The 20828-nt window shown below is 41.8% G+C and overlaps 2 protein-coding genes and 1 pseudogene across 2 annotated transcripts; all 3 read left to right on the forward strand.

Moving 5' to 3' along the window:
- Positions 1 to 687: 687 nt before the first annotated feature.
- LOC118390572 (claudin-like protein ZF-A89) lies at positions 688 to 8715 on the forward strand. The gene is made up of 2 exons (XM_035781264.2): positions 688 to 1343; positions 7917 to 8715. The coding sequence occupies exons 1-2, from the start codon at positions 868 to 870 to the stop codon at positions 8557 to 8559; spliced, it is 1119 nt and encodes a 372-aa protein (XP_035637157.2). The 5' UTR covers positions 688 to 867; the 3' UTR covers positions 8560 to 8715.
- A 2110-nt stretch (positions 8716 to 10825) lies between these two features.
- Positions 10826 to 11713, forward strand: LOC118390788 (claudin-like protein ZF-A89). The gene has a single exon (XM_035781498.1). The coding sequence runs from the start codon at positions 10913 to 10915 to the stop codon at positions 11531 to 11533; it is 621 nt and encodes a 206-aa protein (XP_035637391.1). The 5' UTR covers positions 10826 to 10912; the 3' UTR covers positions 11534 to 11713.
- A 4889-nt stretch (positions 11714 to 16602) lies between these two features.
- LOC118390789 (claudin-4-like) lies at positions 16603 to 17252 on the forward strand (annotated as a pseudogene).
- The last annotated feature ends 3576 nt before the right edge of the window (positions 17253 to 20828 follow it).

Here is a 20828-nt window from a genome sequence, read left to right on the forward strand (position 1 = left end):
GAGGGTGGCCCCTCCCTCAGTGGCTGCTCAAGCACCCTCGTCACTGGCTCAGGCAGCGCCTCCTGGAGAGAGCGAGAGCGAGAGATTAGAGGTCTCATCAGGTTCCAAAAGTTGGAGCCCGGAACTAAACTAAACAGACCCAAGGACATTCAGACATTCAATCATTTTGACAATTTTAAGGGGACCCAGACCCAAACGGACTCTAGAACAATAAAAACCGAACCCGAATGGACCTGAGGAGAACCCGACCTAGACCCAACAAATGATTTATATATATTTATATAGATGTACACTAGATGACTGATTGGGGGCTCTATGTTGAAGCCAACGTGCCTCTGTCTTGGCACTCCCTCACCATTGTACATTTTTGGGGAATCTACAAACGTTTATTTCTAATTTGTTTTGCCACATGTATTATATTACAGACACCTTAATGCATACTTTTAAATCATATTACGTGAGCAAAACATACAACAACAAAAAATACAACAAAAAATTCTCCCCAGTAAAACAACATAAATACTTAAATACATGTCATTGCAAACTTGAAACATTTAATTGATATCCTGTAGAAGTGAAGACCTTTAAGAGAGATAGAGCGAGAGAAACCTTTATTTCAAGCCCGGCCCCCCCCCATCCCTCCCTCCCTCCCGAAGGGGGAGGTCAGAAGAACCTGTTCTCCTGGTAGTCCTTCCCCAATTGGGACTCAGACCTAGAGCAGCACACACAGAAACACAACCACCCACTGTATTCAGATTAGACTGAGAGAAGACAAATAACATCTACATCACACAGAAAGGAAGGAAGACAAAGGTCTTTCCAGTTTCACTCAGACCCACAGACAAACCAACGCCAACCGGATCTAAGATGGTGTCGGCTGGGCTACAAATGCTGGGCACTGCCCTTGGGATCATAGGCTGGATTGGGACCATCATTGTTTGTGCCATGCCCATGTGGAGGGTCACCGCCTTCATCGGCAGTAACATAGTCACCTCGCAGACCTCCTGGGAGGGTATCTGGATGAGCTGCGTGGTCCAGAGCACGGGCCAGATGCAGTGTAAGGTCTACGACTCCATGCTGGCCTTGAGCTCTGACCTACAGGCCGCCAGAGCTCTGACCATCATTGCCATCCTCGCCGGCATTATTGCCATTCTGCTGGCCGTAGCCGGGGGCAAGTGCACTAACTGTGTGGATAACGAGGCGTCAAAGGCTAAAGTGGGTGTGGCATCCGGGGTGGTGTTCATCATTGCCGGAGTTCTTTGCCTGATCCCTGTCTGCTGGACGGCAAACAGCATCATCCAGGACTTCTACAACCCGCTCCTGGTAAGCGCTCAGAAGAGGGAGCTGGGGGGGGCGCTCTACGTGGGCTGGGGGGCCGCTGCCCTGCTGCTGATTGGAGGGGGTTTGCTCTGCTGCAACTGCCCCAAGAAGGATGAGGGTTCCTACACCGCCAAGTACAACAAGGCTCCTCGCTCCGAGGCCTCAGCAACGTCCACTGGAAAGGACTTTGTCTGAGTGAGGAAGAGAGAGAAGAGAGGGAGGGAGTGAAGAAAGGAAGATACGTCTGTTTGCCATGAGAGACTGTCTGATCCAGCTGTCTATATGTGTATTCTGAGTCACTATGGTGCTTCTGTATTACGAAGGTTTGAGGACGATATTTATTGGTGATGAGCGAAGAAAAGAACCACAGTGACTAAAGATTCCATGTAACTTAACATTGAAAGAGAATCACACCCAAAGAGGAACTGAATTCCTTGAAACCAACCCCATGTAGTCTGCAGTTTTGTGTGTTTTGTATGTATTTTTGTGTAAATATGTGTGTGTGTGCCTTTACACCTTTTGGCAGTGTGTTTTGTTAATTGTTTTATCCCAGCCATGTTTGTTACAATTGTACATTATTATTTATACATGTTATTGTTAAAGGGATACTTTGGGATTTTGGCAATGAGGCCCTTTATCTACCTCCCCAAATTCATATGAACTTGTCTCTGCGTGTGATTTGAAGGAAGTTGCTAACTAGTGCTAGTGCAATTGCTAACTAGCTTTAGCGCAATGACTGAAAGAATATGAGTATCTGATAGCATGCGAGCAGATACCCACAGACTTCCATTAATTGTGCTAACACTAGTTGTTATTGGCTGTGGAAGCCACTAACTTCCTTCATACTGTACACACAGAGACAGAAAATGGTATCTTTGATTTCATCTGACTCTGGATAAGTAGATTTAAGGGCTAAAGATAAAGTTTCCCTTTAATATTGTAATTTGTATTAATCTTTTTTTAACACGTATGAGTTACAGTAAATGGTTTTGAAACTAAATAAATCTTTTTCAAATGAATTAGATTTTTTCATTCATCAACATTCAACATGAAAACTTATTTTAGCACTATTTCTATTAGATACATGTAACTGGCAAGTAAATATTCAACTTTTTCCGAAAAACAACACACATCTCCTTTTGCCCTCAGAACAGCCTCAATTGGTCATGGCATGGACTCTACAAGGTGTCGAAAGCATTCCACAGGGATGCTGGCCCATGTTGACTCTAATGCTTCCCACAGTTGTGTCAAGTTGGGTGGATGTACTTTGTGTGGTGGACCATTTTTGATACACAAGAGAAACCGTTGAGCATGAAAAACACAGCAGCGTTGCAGTTCTTGACACACCCAAACCAGTGTGCCCGGCACCTACCTCATACCTCGTTCAAAGGCACTTAAATATTTTGTCTTGCCAATTCACTCTCTGAATGGCACACATGCACAATCCATGTCTCAATTGCCTCAAGGCTTAAAAATCCTTATTTAACCTGTTTCCTCCCCTTCATTTATACTGATTGAAGTGGATTTAACGAGTGCCATCAATAAAGGATCATAGCGTTCACCTGGATTCACCTGGTCAGTCTACAGTATGCCATGGAAAGAGCATGTTTTGTACCCTCAGTGTATTTCTCAGGTATTCTTCTTTCGACGTACTATCTAAATGACTGGCTATAAGTCATAAGGGAAGTTGCTTTGCGTGCATCAACTAAAGTCCATTATTTCCATAGTCAAATAGCAGAGCAGGATCTTTGGGAACCATTTTGTACAAAGCCTGAAGAATATGAAACTCACTCCAACCCATTAGTATTGATCTTGAATTCAAATTGTTTGGAATATTCAAGATTACCTAACCAGTGTATTGTAGTTTTGTCTTTTTGATATATACTATTTTTCCTTCATGCACCTGGAAATACCATAGCGTGTGTGAAGTACTCTTTTTTTTAAAAAGTGAACAAAGCCTGTTTGCAATACAATAGAACTTGAGAAAGATCCATTGTCTTGACTCACCCATCAGGTCTAGGTGTGGCACAGCAAAGGTGTATGAGATCACGTGGTACTGATAGTTCCAAACTCATTCTTTGTTCAAATAGGGAGCTTTAACTGCAAACAGGACAGGGGGTTGGGGTTGTATTTGAATAAGTACAACACTGCATATAATGATCGGATAAAAAAAAACTGTGTCTACAGAGTCTACATTGAAATACCAGGTGATGTTTGAGAGAGAGAGAGAGAGAGAGAGAGAGAGAGAGAGAGAGAGAGAGAGAGAGAGATGGGTTGAGTGGAGTCAATTGTAATGAATATGTGACTACAACCGGTGTATTTTTAGCAGAGTAAAAGTGAGTGCAAGCAGTCCTATTCTCAGACTGCAAAAGTGAATTGGCACTAAAAAATCCGTAAGAGTCTATTGACGCACCGGTGCATTAATCTAAGTAACATAATTTTAAAAATCCCCATCAAAATCTGCCAATTTAAGCTAGAGATAATAATAATTTGTCTGTTAATTGGCTGCGTCTCAATCCACCACATTCGCCTATGTCAGCCTTCCGCATCTGCGTTGGAAGGTGGGTGAGCTACAGCTGTGTTCCTCAGACCATGAGATATCCCGAAAACGTCTGTAGTGCCCGAAAGGTTTGACCTACAAACTATTATGACCACTCTACGGAAAGGGGAGACTCTCAACCCCCACAAGTGTCAGGTAACCCATACAAACAAATTAAAGTATGGAGGTAGTTTTGTGCCAAGTTAAATATGTGTCCAATATATATATACATATATGTACATTTTCTGAGCTTTCTTATATCTTCTAGATTTAGAACAGACACTTCGAAACCTTATTCCTTATGATTTATTTTTTGCCTGTCTTTTTTGCCATTTATGAATGTGTCATTCAATGTGTTTCTAAGGGCTGTAGTAGTAAAGGCCAAAATCAATATTTTATCAAATCATTGTTTTATATGTTTTTTTGGTACCTAAAGTGGTCCTAAAATTCTAAATTAATTGATACATGGTATGAACATCTTTAAAAAATTCCATATGTTAGCTTAGTACTTAGTATATAGTTAGTAGGTCAAAAGTTCCCAGATGTCGTTCTAAGTATAAAAGCAGTGGACGCTAGTTCCGTACCAATAAAGCCCATAATGCAATTCTTGAGAAAATGGGCGTGGCTTCACAATGTTTTCAGGTTTGATGAAAATGGCAGAAAATATGCAGCCAAAGTCCGGCGCGAGCGGATACAAATTCAATGCTTTAACTAATTATGACAAATGTTAAGGAATGTAATAAAGTAATGACTTTTCAAATAAGTTACATTACACTTTATATTGGCTGACAATTTGTTAGCTATGCTATCCTTATGAACCGCATAGCATTACGGCAGTATGTACCGGTATGTTAGCTAGTTACCTAACATTAGTTGGCTACTAATATATTAACCTTACCAGGCAGTATATTAACCATATGCCATCTAACTAACTACCCAACGTTTATTGACTTGATTATTCACGTCATTCTTAGCTAAGTGGTATAGTTGTTGTGTGTTCTCAATGGACATTGTTAATTCTGTCTATCTTCTCGTCTGAGTGTGCCAGAGCACAGAATATCTGACGAATTTACAAACGCTCAACACCCTGTAGAATATAGCCGGTGTCAGTAAACGTTAGCAAAAAAAAGAGTTATTAAATTGTTGCCAGCAGCACAGTTACAGTCATCAATGCTCTGGATAACATGAAAACAGCCTAATCAGCTCTGCTAGGGTGATTAAAATTGTCAGAGTGAGGTGTTCTCTCATATGTGTCTGGAAGTAGCTAGCACGCTAGCCAACGTTAACCAGTTAGCTTGGGTGCTTGACTGCTGTTGTGAGGTCAGAACCCTCTGATCAACCCTACTCCTTGGCCAGAGCGTCCAGTGTGTGCACTCTGAATGCTCCGAGAGCAGAACACTGAATTTACGAAGGGACAATCTGAACAATGCTCTGGATTTCTCTCTTTCATCAACATCAAATATGCAACCAAGAGGAACTGAAATACTATCAGAAACATGTTCGATCGTTTTGACAGCTTTTCATTTGTTTAAAACCCGTCAACAAACTGATGTCATTTGGACATTTTTCATGCCACTCTCCTGCTTTTGCCATTGGGTAGAGAGAAAGTGTACAGTTTTACAGCTGATTTTTTTGCAATTCTACACATTTTGCCATGACTTATGCTACATTCAGGATATCTGAGTGAGAGTGACTAACAAAATCAATGGGGGCCCCCTGGGCATGCTCACTGTGTGCCCGGGCAGTATTCGACCATGATGACTACAAGTTCATATAATTGGCTAGACTAACAATCATTTTGTTGTTGTTGTTGTTGCTGGTCCTCGAGGCAGAGTTCCTCTGTCCAGTGTCTGTGTTCTTTTGACCCATCTTAATCTTTTATTTTTATTGCCCAGTCTGAGATATGGCTTTCCTCTTTCGATTCTGGTTAGGGCCAGTTTGCAATGTTTTGTGAAGGGAGTAGTGCACAGCGTTTTACGAGATCTTCAGTTTCTTGGCAATTTCTCGCATGGAATAGCCTTAATTTCTCAGAACAAGAATAGACTGACGAGTTTCAGAAGAAAGTTCTTTGTTTCTAGCCATTTTGAGCCTGTAATCGAACCCACACATTTTGATGCTCCGGATACTCAACTAGTCTAAAGAAGGACAGTTTTATTGCTTCTTTAAACAGGACAAAAGTTTTCAAGTGTGCTAACATAGTTGCAAAAGGTTTTTTTTTTTTCCTAGACCAGCATTGCTTGCTGTTTGGGGTTTTAGGCTGGGTTTCTGTACAGCACTTTGAGATATCAGCTGATGTACGAAGGGCTATATAAATAAATTTGATTTGATTTTCCAATGATCGATTAGCCTTTTAAAATCTTGGAATAGCCGTCACAACGTGGGTATCTGTGGGTCTTCCTTTCCTGTGGTGATCCTCATGAGGGCCAGTTTCATCACAGCACTTGATGTTTTATGCGACTGCAATTGAAGGAACTTTCAAAGTTCTTGAAATGTTCCGGATTGACTGACCTTCATGTCTTAAAGTAATGATGGACAGTCATTTATTTTTGTTGTTTTTTGCTGTTCGTGCCATAATACGGACTTGGTATTTTACCAAATAGGGCTATCTTCTGTATAGCACCCCTACCTTGTCACAACACAACTGATTAGCTCAAACCTATTAAGAAGGAAAGAAATTCCACTAATGTACTGTTGCATTCCGGGTGACTACCTCATGAAGCTGGTTGAGAGAATGCCGAGAGTGTGCAAAGCTGTCACCAAGTCAAAGGGTAGCTACTTTGAAGAATCCAAAATCTAAAATATATTTTTATTTGTTTAACACTTTTTTGGTTACTACATGATTCCGTATGTGTTATCTCATAGTTTTGATGTCTTCCCTTTTATTCTACAATGTAGAAAATAGTAAAAAAATAAAAAAATAAACTTGAATGAGTAGGTCTGTCCAAACTTTTTACTGGTACTATATACAGTATATATATCCATTGATTCTTGAAGAATATAACTTATAAATCCCTCATGGGTTTAGTTCAACTGTCACACTCCATGAGAACCCAAAATATAACCTTGTTTTATTCCAATGTTTGTATACATTGTGAATGTAAACACACACAGTGTAGCCTCATAACATGGTTAAACTAATAATTTTCTATCATTGATAGTCAGTCCATGCATCCATAGATCTGTCTATTAATCTGAGAGTGGTTACATTTCTCCAGGCCCATCCCTCAGCTATTTACCAAAACAGAGGCGGGGCAACCATTTCATCTGTGGCTTTGTCCTTTAAACAGCTGCATATTATCAAGATATCGAAGTGTCACCAACAGGCCTATAGCACATTGTTATTGATTCAACCAGTCAAGTCAGTTAAGAACATATTCTTATTTACAATGACGGCCTAGGAAAAGTGGGTTAACTACCTTGTTCAGGGGTAGAACAACATATTTTTTACCTTGCCAGCTCGGGGATTCGATACAGCAACCTTTCGGTAACCTTTTGGTTAATGTAAATATATAGTTTACTCGTATTATTCTATGTTGTAGAAAGCGATGGGTTAGAAGAAGCCTACATAACCAACCCATAAAGTTAAATTTAACATCCATATATGGCCAGCTATGTAAACTTTAACAATGATTTATCCTGCACCAGATCTCGTTCAAATGGTAGCATACACTTGTCTTCTTCTATTGCCTCTTAAATGGAAAGCAATCTAAAAGTAACGGAATGTAATCAGATTGTTACTGAGTTTGGGTAATCCAAAGGTTACGTTACGGATTACAATTTTGAATAGATAACTAGTAACTGCAACAGATTACATTTAGAAAGTAACCTACCCAGGCCTGGTTAATTGTGAGCAACACGACAGGCAGACTGGCCACATTTATTAGTTCAGTGGGTGTGTATCGTCCAATAAACATCCACAGGTGCTTTCAATCGGCTCAATTAGTGACCACACCCTGGCAGGTGGGTATATAGGTTGGGGTCTGTAGCCTCACCACAACCATAACACTGCTACACACAGGTCCTTCTGGGTTCACGTGAGGCTTGCATGCGTACAGAGAGCGAAAGCAATGGCCTCCGCTGGTCTCCAGATTCTGGGCATCGTCCTGGCTCTTATCGGTTGGCTAGGGGACATTGTCATCTGTGTGCTCCCCATGTGGAAGGTGACTGCTTTCATAGGCAACAACATTGTGACAGCGCAGATGTTCTGGGAAGGCCTGTGGATGAACTGCGTGACGCAGAGCACGGGCCAGATGCAGTGTAAAGTCTACGATTCCATGCTAGCGCTCCCTCAGGACCTCCAGGCCGCCAGATCTCTGGTGATCATCTCCATCCTCGTGGCCCTGATCGGCATCCTGCTCTCCGTGGCAGGCGGGAAGTGCACCAACTGCATCGAGGACGAGGAGGCCAAGTCCAAGGTGGCCATTGCATCCGGCGTGTTTTTCCTGGTCTCTGGCGTCCTCTGCCTGATCCCAGTGTCCTGGTCATCCAACACCATTATCAGGGACTTCTACAACCCGCTGCTCAACGACCTGCAGAGGAGAGAGCTGGGAGCTTCACTGTTCATCGGATGGGGCTCTGCTGGCCTAATGCTCATCGGAGGCGCACTTCTCTGCTGCCAGTTTCCCCAGCGTGAGGAGAGTGTGTACTCTGCCAAATATTCTGCCCCTCGCTTCACTGCCAGTGGAAGGGCCCATGTCTGACAGATTAACACTTACATTGAACCGTGTTTTAATATGGACATTTCATGCTTGTGTAGTCTGAACATGGGTAATTCTGTTTCTCAATACATGACAAGGATGATTTGATATTTTAGCTTAACAGCTTCATTGCTTTAATAAATTATATTTTAATGCTTATCATTCGTTCTTGAATTGTAACATTTGAAGAATTTAGGCTAGGTCTCATGGTTCAGTGCTTAAAAGTAACTGCAAGTAAAACTCATACAGACTAAATATACTTGTGCCCATTAGTTCAAGTAAAAGTGAATAAATAGTTTGCAGTATAATGTAAAAAAAAGTTAACATTTTCTGCTTTTTTTGACAATTTCTCAGATTGCACTCAATTTAATATGATAAGGATGTACATCTCTGTCTGCTATAAAATGGTATATCTGTTCTCTAAATCAAACGGACACGATGTGACTTTCTTGAATACAAATGGTGAACTGGTACAATTTCCCCAACTCCTGGGTCAGTAACAGGGCTTTGGGTGACATGTAAGTTTAAATTGGGAACTTGTTTAACTTTGAGGCAGAATTTAAAATGACTTACGTTCCATTAACTGGCCCTTCATCTGACCTAAATGTTTGGCATTAGTGAGACTGGTGCAGTGAGTGACATGTTGGCCATGTTCACTCAGTCACTGTTGTGACAGTGTTATGGTAGTCCTGAGGTACAAGCTTGGTGGTCCCTTGGGTTTGTTACAACTAACCCTGACCATTAGCTAGCTTACATTTTAGCTATAACGTTAGCATTCCTAAATTAAATATCTATACACACTGCTATAAACCTGTTTGAATCTTTAAAGCAGGTAATGCCATTCCAAAAACAACTTAACTCAATCGTTTGTTTAATCAGATCAGAGTATCTCAGGGTCTAGCGTCTTTCATATGACGGTTGAGGACTTAACAGCATGTATACAGTGAGTCTGGTTCTAGCTTGTTCCTGATTGGAGATATTTAGTGTTCCAACTATCCCCAGTTAGGACAGTGTAATCCCAAATGTATTTATTTGTACTACCGGGGTGGCTGTCTCTCCCTGATGTGTAGATGTCCCTGCTAGAGTGTTTCCACTGTGCTTGATTGGAGCCAGGCCATATGGGGTCTTCACTAGTTAACAGCCACAAAGTAAAACCTCTCCTGTTTCTACAATTTCTCTTAATGTTTTTATTTATTTTTATAAATACCTCCACACATTTTTGGGATATTAAGCAACCCACTTTGACTTAGTGGAAGCCAGATGGTCAAAAAGCCAGCAAAGGCCCTTATCAGGATTGTGTAAAGTACAGGCAAACATGCTGTTATCAAATAATATAGGCCTTCCCAAAGAAATGTAGGCCTAGTATACAAAATAATGCAAACTCAAACAAGTCTCAAACATATGTCTATACTAGAAAATTGTTGCTTTGCATGTTTACTTTGCTTTTGAAAATCCTTGATTTTTCAACGGTTGCCTTAAAGGTGGGAAGGAAAGAAAGGATATGCATATGAAAATTATTTTAACAGGGCCATATCCTAATTTGCACACATGGGAATGTGATTTTGGTTGTCAGATGTTAACTGGATAATCTACCAAGGAGGGGATTTGATTATCTAGCCCACGTTGCCCTGGTGGGAAGAGATTGCATTTGTTTCGGAACCGGGCTGCCACCCAGGCATGAGACAGGTGCCCCAATCTGGCCGATGACAAAACAAAAGTGACATGGTTAAGCACATGGAGTAATGAGGATTCTGTCATTTCACATGCAAAAGTGATTGCTTTTGATAAAACACTATCTGCCTTCCCAATGAAAACTAGTTTGAAAATCCAAACATATTTATTGTGAAAGACATTGTTGTAGGCTTATGTTCTGAACAATGCACCATGTTGCCAACATGACTGAGGGGGACAGATTACTGTCTGATTTGGAATGGGCGCTCCTCCATCACCGCTTTCACCCAGTTCAAGTCACGAGCCATAGACTGGTGCACTGCGGGTCAGCTTAATCAAACATCCTCAGTGGATACAACTGCCTGTGTTTAGCTGACATGCTTCCAATGAATGAGCTTGTACTATTAGCCTCACAGCTTATATCAATGATGGTTAATTATGTAAGCTACCTTCCACAGGTGCCCAACACTATAGGCAGACTGGGCAATTTATTATTTTTGGAGGGTGTGTAGCGGCCAATAAACATCAACAGGTGTTTTCAATTGGCTTAATTAATGACCACACCCTGGTAGGTGGGTATATAGGTTGGAGTCTGTAGCTTTACTATTTCAGCAAGTGGACCCCCCTGCAAAACACTGGTCCTTTAGGTTTTATGTGAATCTTGGCTGACTACAGAGAGAAAGTTATGTCCTCCGCTGGGCTCCAGGTTCTGGGCATCTTCCTGGCTATTATTGGTTGGCTAGGGGACATTGTCATCTGCGCGCTCCCCATGTGGAAGGTGACGGCTTTCATAGGCAACAACATCGTGACTGCACAGACCTTCTGGGAAGGCCTGTGGATGAACTGCGTGCAGCAGAGCACAGGCCAGATGCAGTGTAAGGTTTACGACTCCTTGCTAGCTCTCCCCCCGTACCTCCAGGCTGCCAGAGCTCTGGTGATCATCTCCATCCTTGTGGCCGTGATCGGCATCCTACTCTCCGTGGCCGGGGGGAAGTGCACCAACTGCATTGAGGACGAGGAGGCCAAGTCCAAGGTGGCCATCGCATCCGGCGTGTTCTTCCTAGTTGCTGGCGCCCTCTGCCTGATCCCCGTGTCCTGGTGCGCCAACACTGTTATCAGGGACTTCTACAACCCGCTGCTCACTGACGTGCAGAGGAGAGAGCTGGGAGCTTCACTGTTCATCGGCTGGGCCTCTGCTGGCCTAATGCTCGTCGGGGGTGCGCTTCTCTGCTGCCAGTGCCCTCTGCGCGAAGAGAGGGGGTACTCTGCCAAATATTCCGCCCCCAATAGAGGGGCCTACATCTGACAAGATGAACACTTGTTTTACATGGCTGTGTTTGGTGCAGTACGAATTATTTTTTTTTGATTCACTTCAGTGCACCTGGACATTTGTCAAAAGGCAATTGTAATCCAAATTTGTATCTACTGTTTTTAGTTAACTGTTTTTATCGAACTGCTTTAATAAATATTGTAATTTGTTCTTGAATTGTGACATTTGAAATATTTTGTTTCAAGTAGATGGGGTCTCATGGTATTAGACAAGGGTTTAACTTGTTTTCACTCACAATCTAGTCATGATCCCTTTAATCAGACCAATATTTAAGTAGGCAAACTAATATATGCCCTCCATGCTTGTTTGCTTTCTGTGTGAAGAAAACACTTTAGGGCAAATTAATCAGATTTGACAATACAGACATGCATCTCAAAGCCAGGAATCAGATTTGCATCTGACTTCAAACCACTTACGAAGGTGGTTTGAAATGTGGCTGAAATCTGATTCCATGTGCTTTTTGGCTGTTCAGCCTGGAGGAAAAATAAGATTCAAGACGGATATGAAGAAAAGTAGAACTTGAGTCACTACAGTCACTACAATCTGCTAATGTGAACATGACATTTGTTTAATTCGTCAATCTCTTGACTTTGATCATTGCTAGACAGACATTTTCAAATCTTGCCATAGATTTTCCAAGACAATTTAAGTCAAATCTGTAACCAGGCCACTCAGGAACATTTAATGCCATCTTGCTAAGCAACTCTAGTGTAGATTTGGCTTTGTGTTTCAGGCTGTTGTCCTACTGAAAGGTGAATTAGTCTTCCAGTGTTTGTTGGAAATCAGACAGAACCACTAGGATTGAAAAGATTAATGTAATTATATACTGTATGGAAACTGTTGTGCCAAAAATAAGGGGTTCCATTACATGTCAATTTCTTTTACCCCCTCAATTGGTAGGGTTATATCCTTCCTGTTTGGCCCTGTCCGGGGGTGTCCTCGGATGGGGCCATAGTGTCTCCTGACCCCTCCTGTCTCAGCCTCCAGTATTTATGCTGCAGTAGTTTGTGTCGGGGGGCTAGGGTCAGTTTGTTATATCTGGAGTACTTCTCCTGTCCTAGCCGGTGTCCTGTGTGAATTTATGAACATTTGAACATCTTGGCCATGTTCTGTTATAATCTCCACTCGGCACAGCCAGGACTGGCCACCCCACAGCCTGGTTCCTCTCTAGGTTTCTTCCTAGGTTTTGGCCTTTCTAGGGAGTTTTTCCTAGCCACCGTGCTTCTACACCTGCATTGCTTGCTGTTTGTGGTTTTAGGCTGGGTTTCTGTACAGCACTTTGAGATATCAGCTGATGTACGAAGGGCTATATAAATACATTTGATTTGATTTGATTAGTAGTTAGTCTTGTCTCATTGCTGCAACTCCCATACACACTCAGAGGCAAAGGTCCTCCGAAACACAACCCAACCTAGCCACACTGCTTCTTGACACAACGCACATCCAACCCAGAAGCCAGCCGCACCAATGTGTCAGAGGAAACACTGGTCAGTGTGCACTGCAACCGGCCCGCCACAGGAGTTGCTAGTGCATGATGAGACAAGGATATCCCTGCCGGCCAAACCCTCCCTAACCCGGACGACGCTGGGCCAATTGTGCGTTGCCCCATTGACCTCCCGGTCGCAGCCGGCTGCAGCAGAGCCTGGGCTCGAACCCAGAATCTCTGGTGGCACAGCTAACACTGCGATGCAGTGCCTTAGACCACTGCGGCACCCGGGAGGCCTTCCTGATCATTCTTATATCGCTCAGATATAGGACAGACACTTCAGAACAAACTTCCTTTCGATTTTTTGGGGGCGACTATCTGTTGTTCAATGTAGAGATTCTGTTATTCAATGCGTTTGTATGCTACGAGCAATAAGGACAAATATTTGTTTACTTAAAGGGGCCTTAAAATTCTAAATCAAATAGCAAAATGACTATGCCCCCTCTTACCAATGACTTTGACTACACCTATTACACACTCCACCACCTGCCTCCACCACCTGCCTCCTCTTGCGAACCTGCTCTCTGTGAGCAGACATCTCACTGCCACTTTCTTCCGATTGGTGCCACCTTTAAAAAAGAAAACCGTTTTTTTTTCTTCTGTTGAGAGTGGAAACTGTGGTAGCAATTTTTGGGGAAAAAAGAAACTGCAGATTCTTTTAAACAACACTTTATTATAAGATCTGTAAAAATAGAGCATCAACCATCCACTATTCAACAGTGCATAGTTGAAAGCTCAACGAACAGTGTCGGTTCACACCCTTTTTTGGATATGTGGCAGTCAGCACATAGTGTGTAAAAGGCAATTAGTTGTCTGTGCAGATTTAATGCATTCACAACAGCAAACACTATAATGTGCTCTTTTCTGCAAGTTTCCGTACATGTGACTTCCTGTAGATAGTAAACCCAAAGGGACGTCACATGCTGCGGTCACATCCAAACGGACCGTGGCTACACGCCCAGTCTTATGACTCAGTCCCACAAAGACAAGTTTGTATCAGGTTAGAAAAAACACGAGCATATAACAAGAGACAAGTCTTTAAACAGTAAAACATGGGATAGGATGACTAGTTATGTCATTTTCCACGACAAAACAAAAAAAACGTGTTTAGGTCGTCTGACTTGAAATAATCAAAAGTTGGGCTGGTTTCCTGGCTCTCGTTGACTCTCTCTTCCACTGCAGCTGAGCTGGGCCTGTCATCAACCTGGATATGAATGAATTAATAAACTAAATAATTATAGAGGCCCAATATTGTTGACAAAATACGAAACAACACAGCAGCATCCCCACCGTTTGAACAAATGAATGAATAATAATAACAACAATAATAATAATAAAAGTACTTTTTGTATGGCATGAATGGGGCTGGAGAAAAGTAGCTTAGCACTAAAATGCAGTTGTAACTCAGTTGTTTTAGCTACAGATTACAAATACAGAAACATAGTGGAAACGGTAGCTTAATAGTCAGGCTGAATCATCATGCTATGTCAAAGACTGACTAATGTCAATAATAGGGCTTCAAACAAACATTAGCGTGTTGAATGTAATGTAAAAAAAATATTGATTTCCACCTAAATAGACATTCCCAAAAGTATGCATTTATCATGAACAATAAATAATATTGCTGCATACTCCAAGAAAGATTGAAATCTAACCTTTCCGGTAAAAATATACCGAACAAAAATATAAACGCAACATGCAACAATTTCAAAGATTTTACTGAGTTACAGTTCATATAAGGAAATCAGTCAATTTAAATACATTCCTCGGGCCCTAATCTATGGATTTCACATGACTGGGCAGGGGCACAGCCATGGGTGGGCCTGAGAGGGCCGCCAGGCCCACCCACTGGAGAGCCAGGCCCAGTCAATCAGAATGTGTTTTTCGAAGGGCTTTATTACAGACAGAAATACTCCTCAGTTTCATCAGATGTCCGGGTGGCTGGTCTCAGACAATCCCACAAGTGAAGAAGCTGGATGTGAAGGTCCTGGGCTGGCATGGTTACATGTGGTCTGTAGTACTGACAAATTCTCTAAATAACGTTGGAGGCAGCTTATGGTAGGGATATTAATATTTCATTATCTGGCAACAGTTCTGGTGGACATTCCTGCAGTCAGCATGCCAATTGCACGCTCCCTCAAAACTTCAGACATCTGTAGCATTGTGTTTTGAGATTAAACTGCACATTCTAAAGTGGGCTTTTATTGTCCCCAGCACAAGAAGGAGAAGCCTTTTGGCTCCAGGTTTAACCCTTTTTGGTTCCAAGTAGAGCCCTCTGTGGAAAGGGTTCTACATGGAACCCAAAATAGTTCTAACTGGAACCAAAAGATTATTCTATGGGGACAGCCAATGAACCCGTTTAGGTTGAAGATAATACCTTTTTTTCTAAAAGTGTAAGATCAGGCAATTATGGACAGTTGAATAGCATGTATTTTTTGGGGAACTCCATTCTCAATGAGACCTGATGCAGAGAAAAACATTCATGATCATCAGCATAGCTAGTAAAACCTAGCTCTTACAAAGCTGGTTAGTAGGAATCAATACACATTAAAGATCCGAGTATCAAACAAAAAAACAAAAAAAAAAACATTTTGCACACAATTTAAGGAGGGGGATGAGGCAGAATAAGTCACTGGTAACTGAGTGGGTGGCCAAGGACTGCTGTAGAGGCCATGCATTTGATCATTAACATGTTTCAGGAACTGTAAAGACAGTGAGGAATCATGATTAACCATTTCCTAAGGTCTAGAAAGTCCATGGACTATTTTGCCTCTCAGCAGTCTGCTAGACAGACAGAGAGAGATAGGCTATGTTTTGCTGTCTATTTACATGTCTTAGTCATCAGGCTGGATAACTTCTGTACACCTCCCCTTTGTTCCCTCCTCCATCCAAGCTAGAAGATTCCTGAAGAAAAAAAAGCATCAAGAATTGAAAAAGGTATACAAGAGGCCAATTAACCAACAAACAGATGATAACAGTAATGAGGGAATTTCCTCTATGCATTGATGAACTCTTCTGGCTTCTCGTGAACATGCCATTTAGACCTGGTTTGTCTATGTCAATCAACTCTTGTTGATTAGGACATGTCTCAGAGTATGAGTGCTGATCCAGTATCGGTTTTGCTTTTTAAATCATAATCATTAAGAGGAGGAAACTGATCGTAGGTCAGCACTTCTACTTTGAGAATCTTTATGAATACAGCCCTGAGGATTTGATGTTCTGACAAAGTTGCAGTTTGTGTGTGTGTGTGTGTGTGTGTGTGTGTGTGTGTGTGTGTGTGTGTGTGTGTGTGTGTGTGTGTGTGTGTGTGTGTGTGTGTGTGTGTGTGTGTGTGTGTGTGTGTGTGTGTGTGTGTCAGGAGAGTAATATGGTCAGGTGAGATGGCTTAGGGAACGAGTTTCACCTGAGAGAGAGAGACAGATGACAAAACTCCTGTTCTGTCCTTTTTTCACAGTAAACCTGATAATTCAGAGACGTAGAGGAAGTGACCTTGTCATTGTCAAACTCTTCACTCTATACTCTCCTGTCACCCTTTCTCTCTCCTTCCAGCAGCTCAATCAGTCCATACTACCAGGGCTCCATCAGGATGGTGTCGGCTGGACTACACATGCTGGGCATAGCCCTGGCAATCATCGGTTGGCTGGGAAGCATCATCATCTGTGCTCTGCCCATGTGGAAGGTAACAGCGGAGCCAACATAGCCACTGCTCAGGTCATCTGGGAAGGCTTATGGATGAACTGTGTGACCCAGAGTATGGGCCAGATGCAGTGTACGGTCTACGACTCCCTCCTGGCCTTGCCCCAGAACCTGCAGGCCACCAGGGCTCATCATAATCGGCGGCGGCGCCGGCGTGTTCGCCATCCTGCTGGGCATTACCGGGGGGAAGTGCACCAACTTTGTGGACGTCGAGAGCTCGAAAGCTAAAGTCGCCATCGCTAGCAGGTTCATCTTCCTCATCATTGCCCTCCTGGTCCCTATCTGCTGGTGGGCCGACACCATCATCCAAGACTTCGACAACCCCCTTCTGATCAAGGCCCAGAGGGAGCTGCGGGCATCGCTCTACATCGGCTGGGGCTCCGCAGGGCTGATGATCCTGGGCGGGGCACTCCTCTGCAGCTCCTGCCCACCCCGCTGGGTGATGGGCGATGAGAACAAATACGATGTCTAGTACACTCCAATGCTGCTGCCAGCAGCAAGGCCTACATCTAGATGTTCAGACACACCACAGACTAGACCACCCAGAGGCATGGATGAGGGGACTGAATGGAAGGGGTGTTGAAAAAAATGGGACTCTCCAGATTGTTCACTGTGCTATTTTCATGTTTTTACGGAAGCTTCTACCACATTCCTTGCACTGATGCAGTTTCTCTACATTGTGAATTTGCTGAAGGAGTTTTTTGCTTTTACTGTCCTATTTGACTGTTGTACCACTGTGAAATTGAAGTGTCAATGTGTGTGTGAGTGGACAGTGTTGGCTAAAGTATGTAAAAGTATGGTGTAAAAGGTGACGTCAGTTCCTCAAATGTCGAGGAGACCCTCTCTAGGTTATACGAAAAAGTATACAACTAAGCATCATAAAACAGAATTCCACACACTCTTGAACACACCTGTTATCATTCTGGAAACATATTATTTGGACTCTTTCCAGATTTGGGCAAGGTTGAATTGAACTGTTCTATTAATATTGTTTGTATGTTGCATTCCTACTGTCACATGGATTTGTATTGCTGTGTCGTATTACACTCAGTACTACCCTATATTATTATTCTATATTATCTGCATCTTAAGATGTATTTTAAACCAAAATATGAAGTATTCCATTATTCCAAATAAATGTTTTTAAGAAACAGTAATAGTTTCCAAGTCAGACCATTCATTTCCGTTTTAAAACGTGGATAAAAAAAAAACTTGAACTTATGATTGAGGGGAATAGCTCAATGTGTATGTGTGACACACTGAAATGACTGGTTGAGCAGTGTTGCACTCAGCTCAAGTCATTTTGTATATGAAAGGAGTCTGTGCAAACAGGTTGTGTTACTAAGAGACGTGACAACGTGGCCTACTTCAGAAAGAATGTTACAGATCAACACACAAAGAGCGGGGGGAGAGCGGGCGAGAGGAAGAAGCGCTATAAACAGAGGGGAGAGGGAGACGGCGAGGCAGTCAGACAGGAAAGGGAGACAGAGGTAGAGAGACGGGGGAGCAGAGCTTTTGAGTGTGTGTGCGTCCGTATACAGGACCAGTCAAAAGTTTGAACACACCTACTCATTCAAGGGTTTTTCATTATTTTTACTATTTTCTACATTGAATAGTAATATTTGAAGACATCAAAACTATGAAATAACACATATGGAATCATGTAGTAAATGTTTTAAAAAGTGTTCAATTTAAATATATTTTATATTTCAGATTCTTCAAAGTAGCCACCTGTTGCCTGGATGACAGCTTTGTACACTCTTGGCATTGTATCTCTGAGGCCCTACTGTATGTTGTTAGTTATCAGAGGCAGTAGTAATACCAGAAGTAGCAGCAGCACCATGTTGTTACTGAACCATACCCCAGTGTTTGTATGTAGGTAAAATACAGATGTGCCGTCTAGACACAAGATGGTTATCGCTGTCTAAAGGGTTACAGTTACAGTTTACATTACACTGTCAACAAGCAAGCTACTGTTTTCAGATTTATCAGATAAGGGCACACACACACACACACACACACACACACACACACACACACACACACACACACACACACACACACACACACACACACACACACACACACACACACACACACACACACACACACACACACACACACTGTCTGAATCACCATCACCAGCAGGAGAGATTATTTGTGCCATAACACTAGAAATTACTGTAATTCACCGCACTAGTCCATATAATATGTAGGTGGTCCTTCATAATCTCCTAATTGACAGCATGGACTCTAAACCACCCCCTGGCCACACAAAGCCTCTTTCACAACTTCACACGAAGAGTGAGATAAAAAAAACACTTCTCTTTCATTATTTTAAGTCTGGGAGTGGTGGGGATATGGTTTCAAACGGGTTATTCTGAACGCCATCTTTTGAAAAGTAAAGTCCTGTTACATGTACCCCCCTTTGTCTCAATGTGTCCTTTCAAAACACGCATGCAAACATTTGACACATTTTACACATTTTACACATTCTCTGTCCCACACACAATGTAATAACTGTGCTCAATTGAAACCCAAATAAAGACATCAAAAAGTGTCCCAAAAAAATCATGAAGGTCCAATGAGCATTTTTTTAACCTCCTTTGCAGTATGTTCCACGACCCATAATGCCTTGCATCATGCTCCGACCTCATTGCCCAGAGAAGAACCTGACAGGCTGGAAGTTGTCACACGCAACTCACTCACTCACTCATCCCCAAGGGGGCGGTATTAACAGATCAGGGACCAGGCTAGATAGCTGCTTCTGCTGTAGTCCTTCCTCTATATACATTGACGTTGTTTAAAATGTATGATTAATGATTTGAGGTAAAGGGGAATTATCATAAGGTTTAGTTTATAGTTCACTTTTGAGTTTCTGAATCGATGTAGCATAGTGAATGCTAGTTAGGCGTTTTGTGTTCTTCTGGGAGAATGGGAGTTTTATTGTCCCTCTTTTAGATGTTTCCTGGGATTATAATCTTGGGGAGAGTGGGTGAGATTGAGGCCATAAACGACCAAATTGAAAAAGGCCTGGAAGTTTTGTTTATTCATTAAGGTTTGCAAATATACACACATAAAACATTTGTTAGGACTATTTGTTTTCGTGCAAAGGTTTTTAAAGAGGCACGCTCACATATGGAACTTTATGAGTTTTTATTTTATGAGTTTTAATTACACAAGTGAATTTTTTCATTTTAAGGATAAAGGGTTCTTTAATATGTCTAATGTGGTATGGAACATGACTATAAAAGGGTGGTATGACTTTTGACCTTATCATGGCTATCTCTTGGGGTCTGATCAGCCTCAGGGGAGAGCCATTTGTATAATGAATGTGTGGTCATTTGGGTTACTAGTTTTAAGGTAAATTAATTATAATGGAGTTTTAGTTTGGGGTTAGAATTATTGTTTGAACCACTGATGAGAAAGTGGTTCAGGAATCTGTTTTACAATATTAGCTGTGAAGGTTTTGAATTGGCTATTATTTATTTGGTATTACAACAGAAAAAAAATCCTATTTATCATTGAGAATAAATAGGGGAAGATGAGATACATTGAGGTTTGGATAGGAGATATATTAAGCCAATAGGGCAGGGAATTACATAGAAAAATACGTTTCAGTTCTTAGGGGTGATAAATTACTGTAGATAAGTTATTCCACACTATGCAACATACTGTATATTAAATTATTGATGAAACTGATTTTAAGGTTACTTCATGTTATTGTCAGATACGGTACTGTGGATCTCTGAAGGAAAGAGCTTATTAGTGTAGGAAGGATTTGATATGGGTAGCATTTGTTTTGGCTTTGTTTGATTATTAGGAGTTTAAAAAAAAAAGTATTACATTTGACAGGAATATATGACATCTGTGATGATTTAGGATTATTGTTAGGATTAAGATAGATTGATAAAGGAAATGTAAGGACTTCAGAGATTGCCACTCATGGACACGTTTTTTTCTAAAATCAATGATTTTTTTTACATTGACATGAATGGACGCCCAAGGGAGAATTGGACATGTGGAAAATGAAAGTTCAGACCAGGGTTGTATTGACCTGAGCACGGGCATGTTTTTGTTTTAGTTTCT

Source organism: Oncorhynchus keta, chromosome 11 (genome assembly GCF_023373465.1).
Source record: "Oncorhynchus keta strain PuntledgeMale-10-30-2019 chromosome 11, Oket_V2, whole genome shotgun sequence".
Lineage (NCBI taxonomy): Eukaryota > Metazoa > Chordata > Actinopteri > Salmoniformes > Salmonidae > Oncorhynchus > Oncorhynchus keta.

Bases quoted from the DNA above. Each gene is read 5' to 3' on its own strand.
- LOC118390572 (XM_035781264.2), top strand. From the start codon at position 868: ATGGTGTCGGCTGGGCTACAAATGCTGGGCACTGCCCTTGGGATCATA. The intron at 1,344-7,916 runs GCTGGGGGGGGC...ATGCGTACAGAG, and splicing joins GTAAGCGCTCAGAAGAGGGA to AGCGAAAGCAATGGCCTCCG.
- LOC118390788 (XM_035781498.1), top strand. From the start codon at position 10,913: ATGTCCTCCGCTGGGCTCCAGGTTCTGGGCATCTTCCTGGCTATTATT.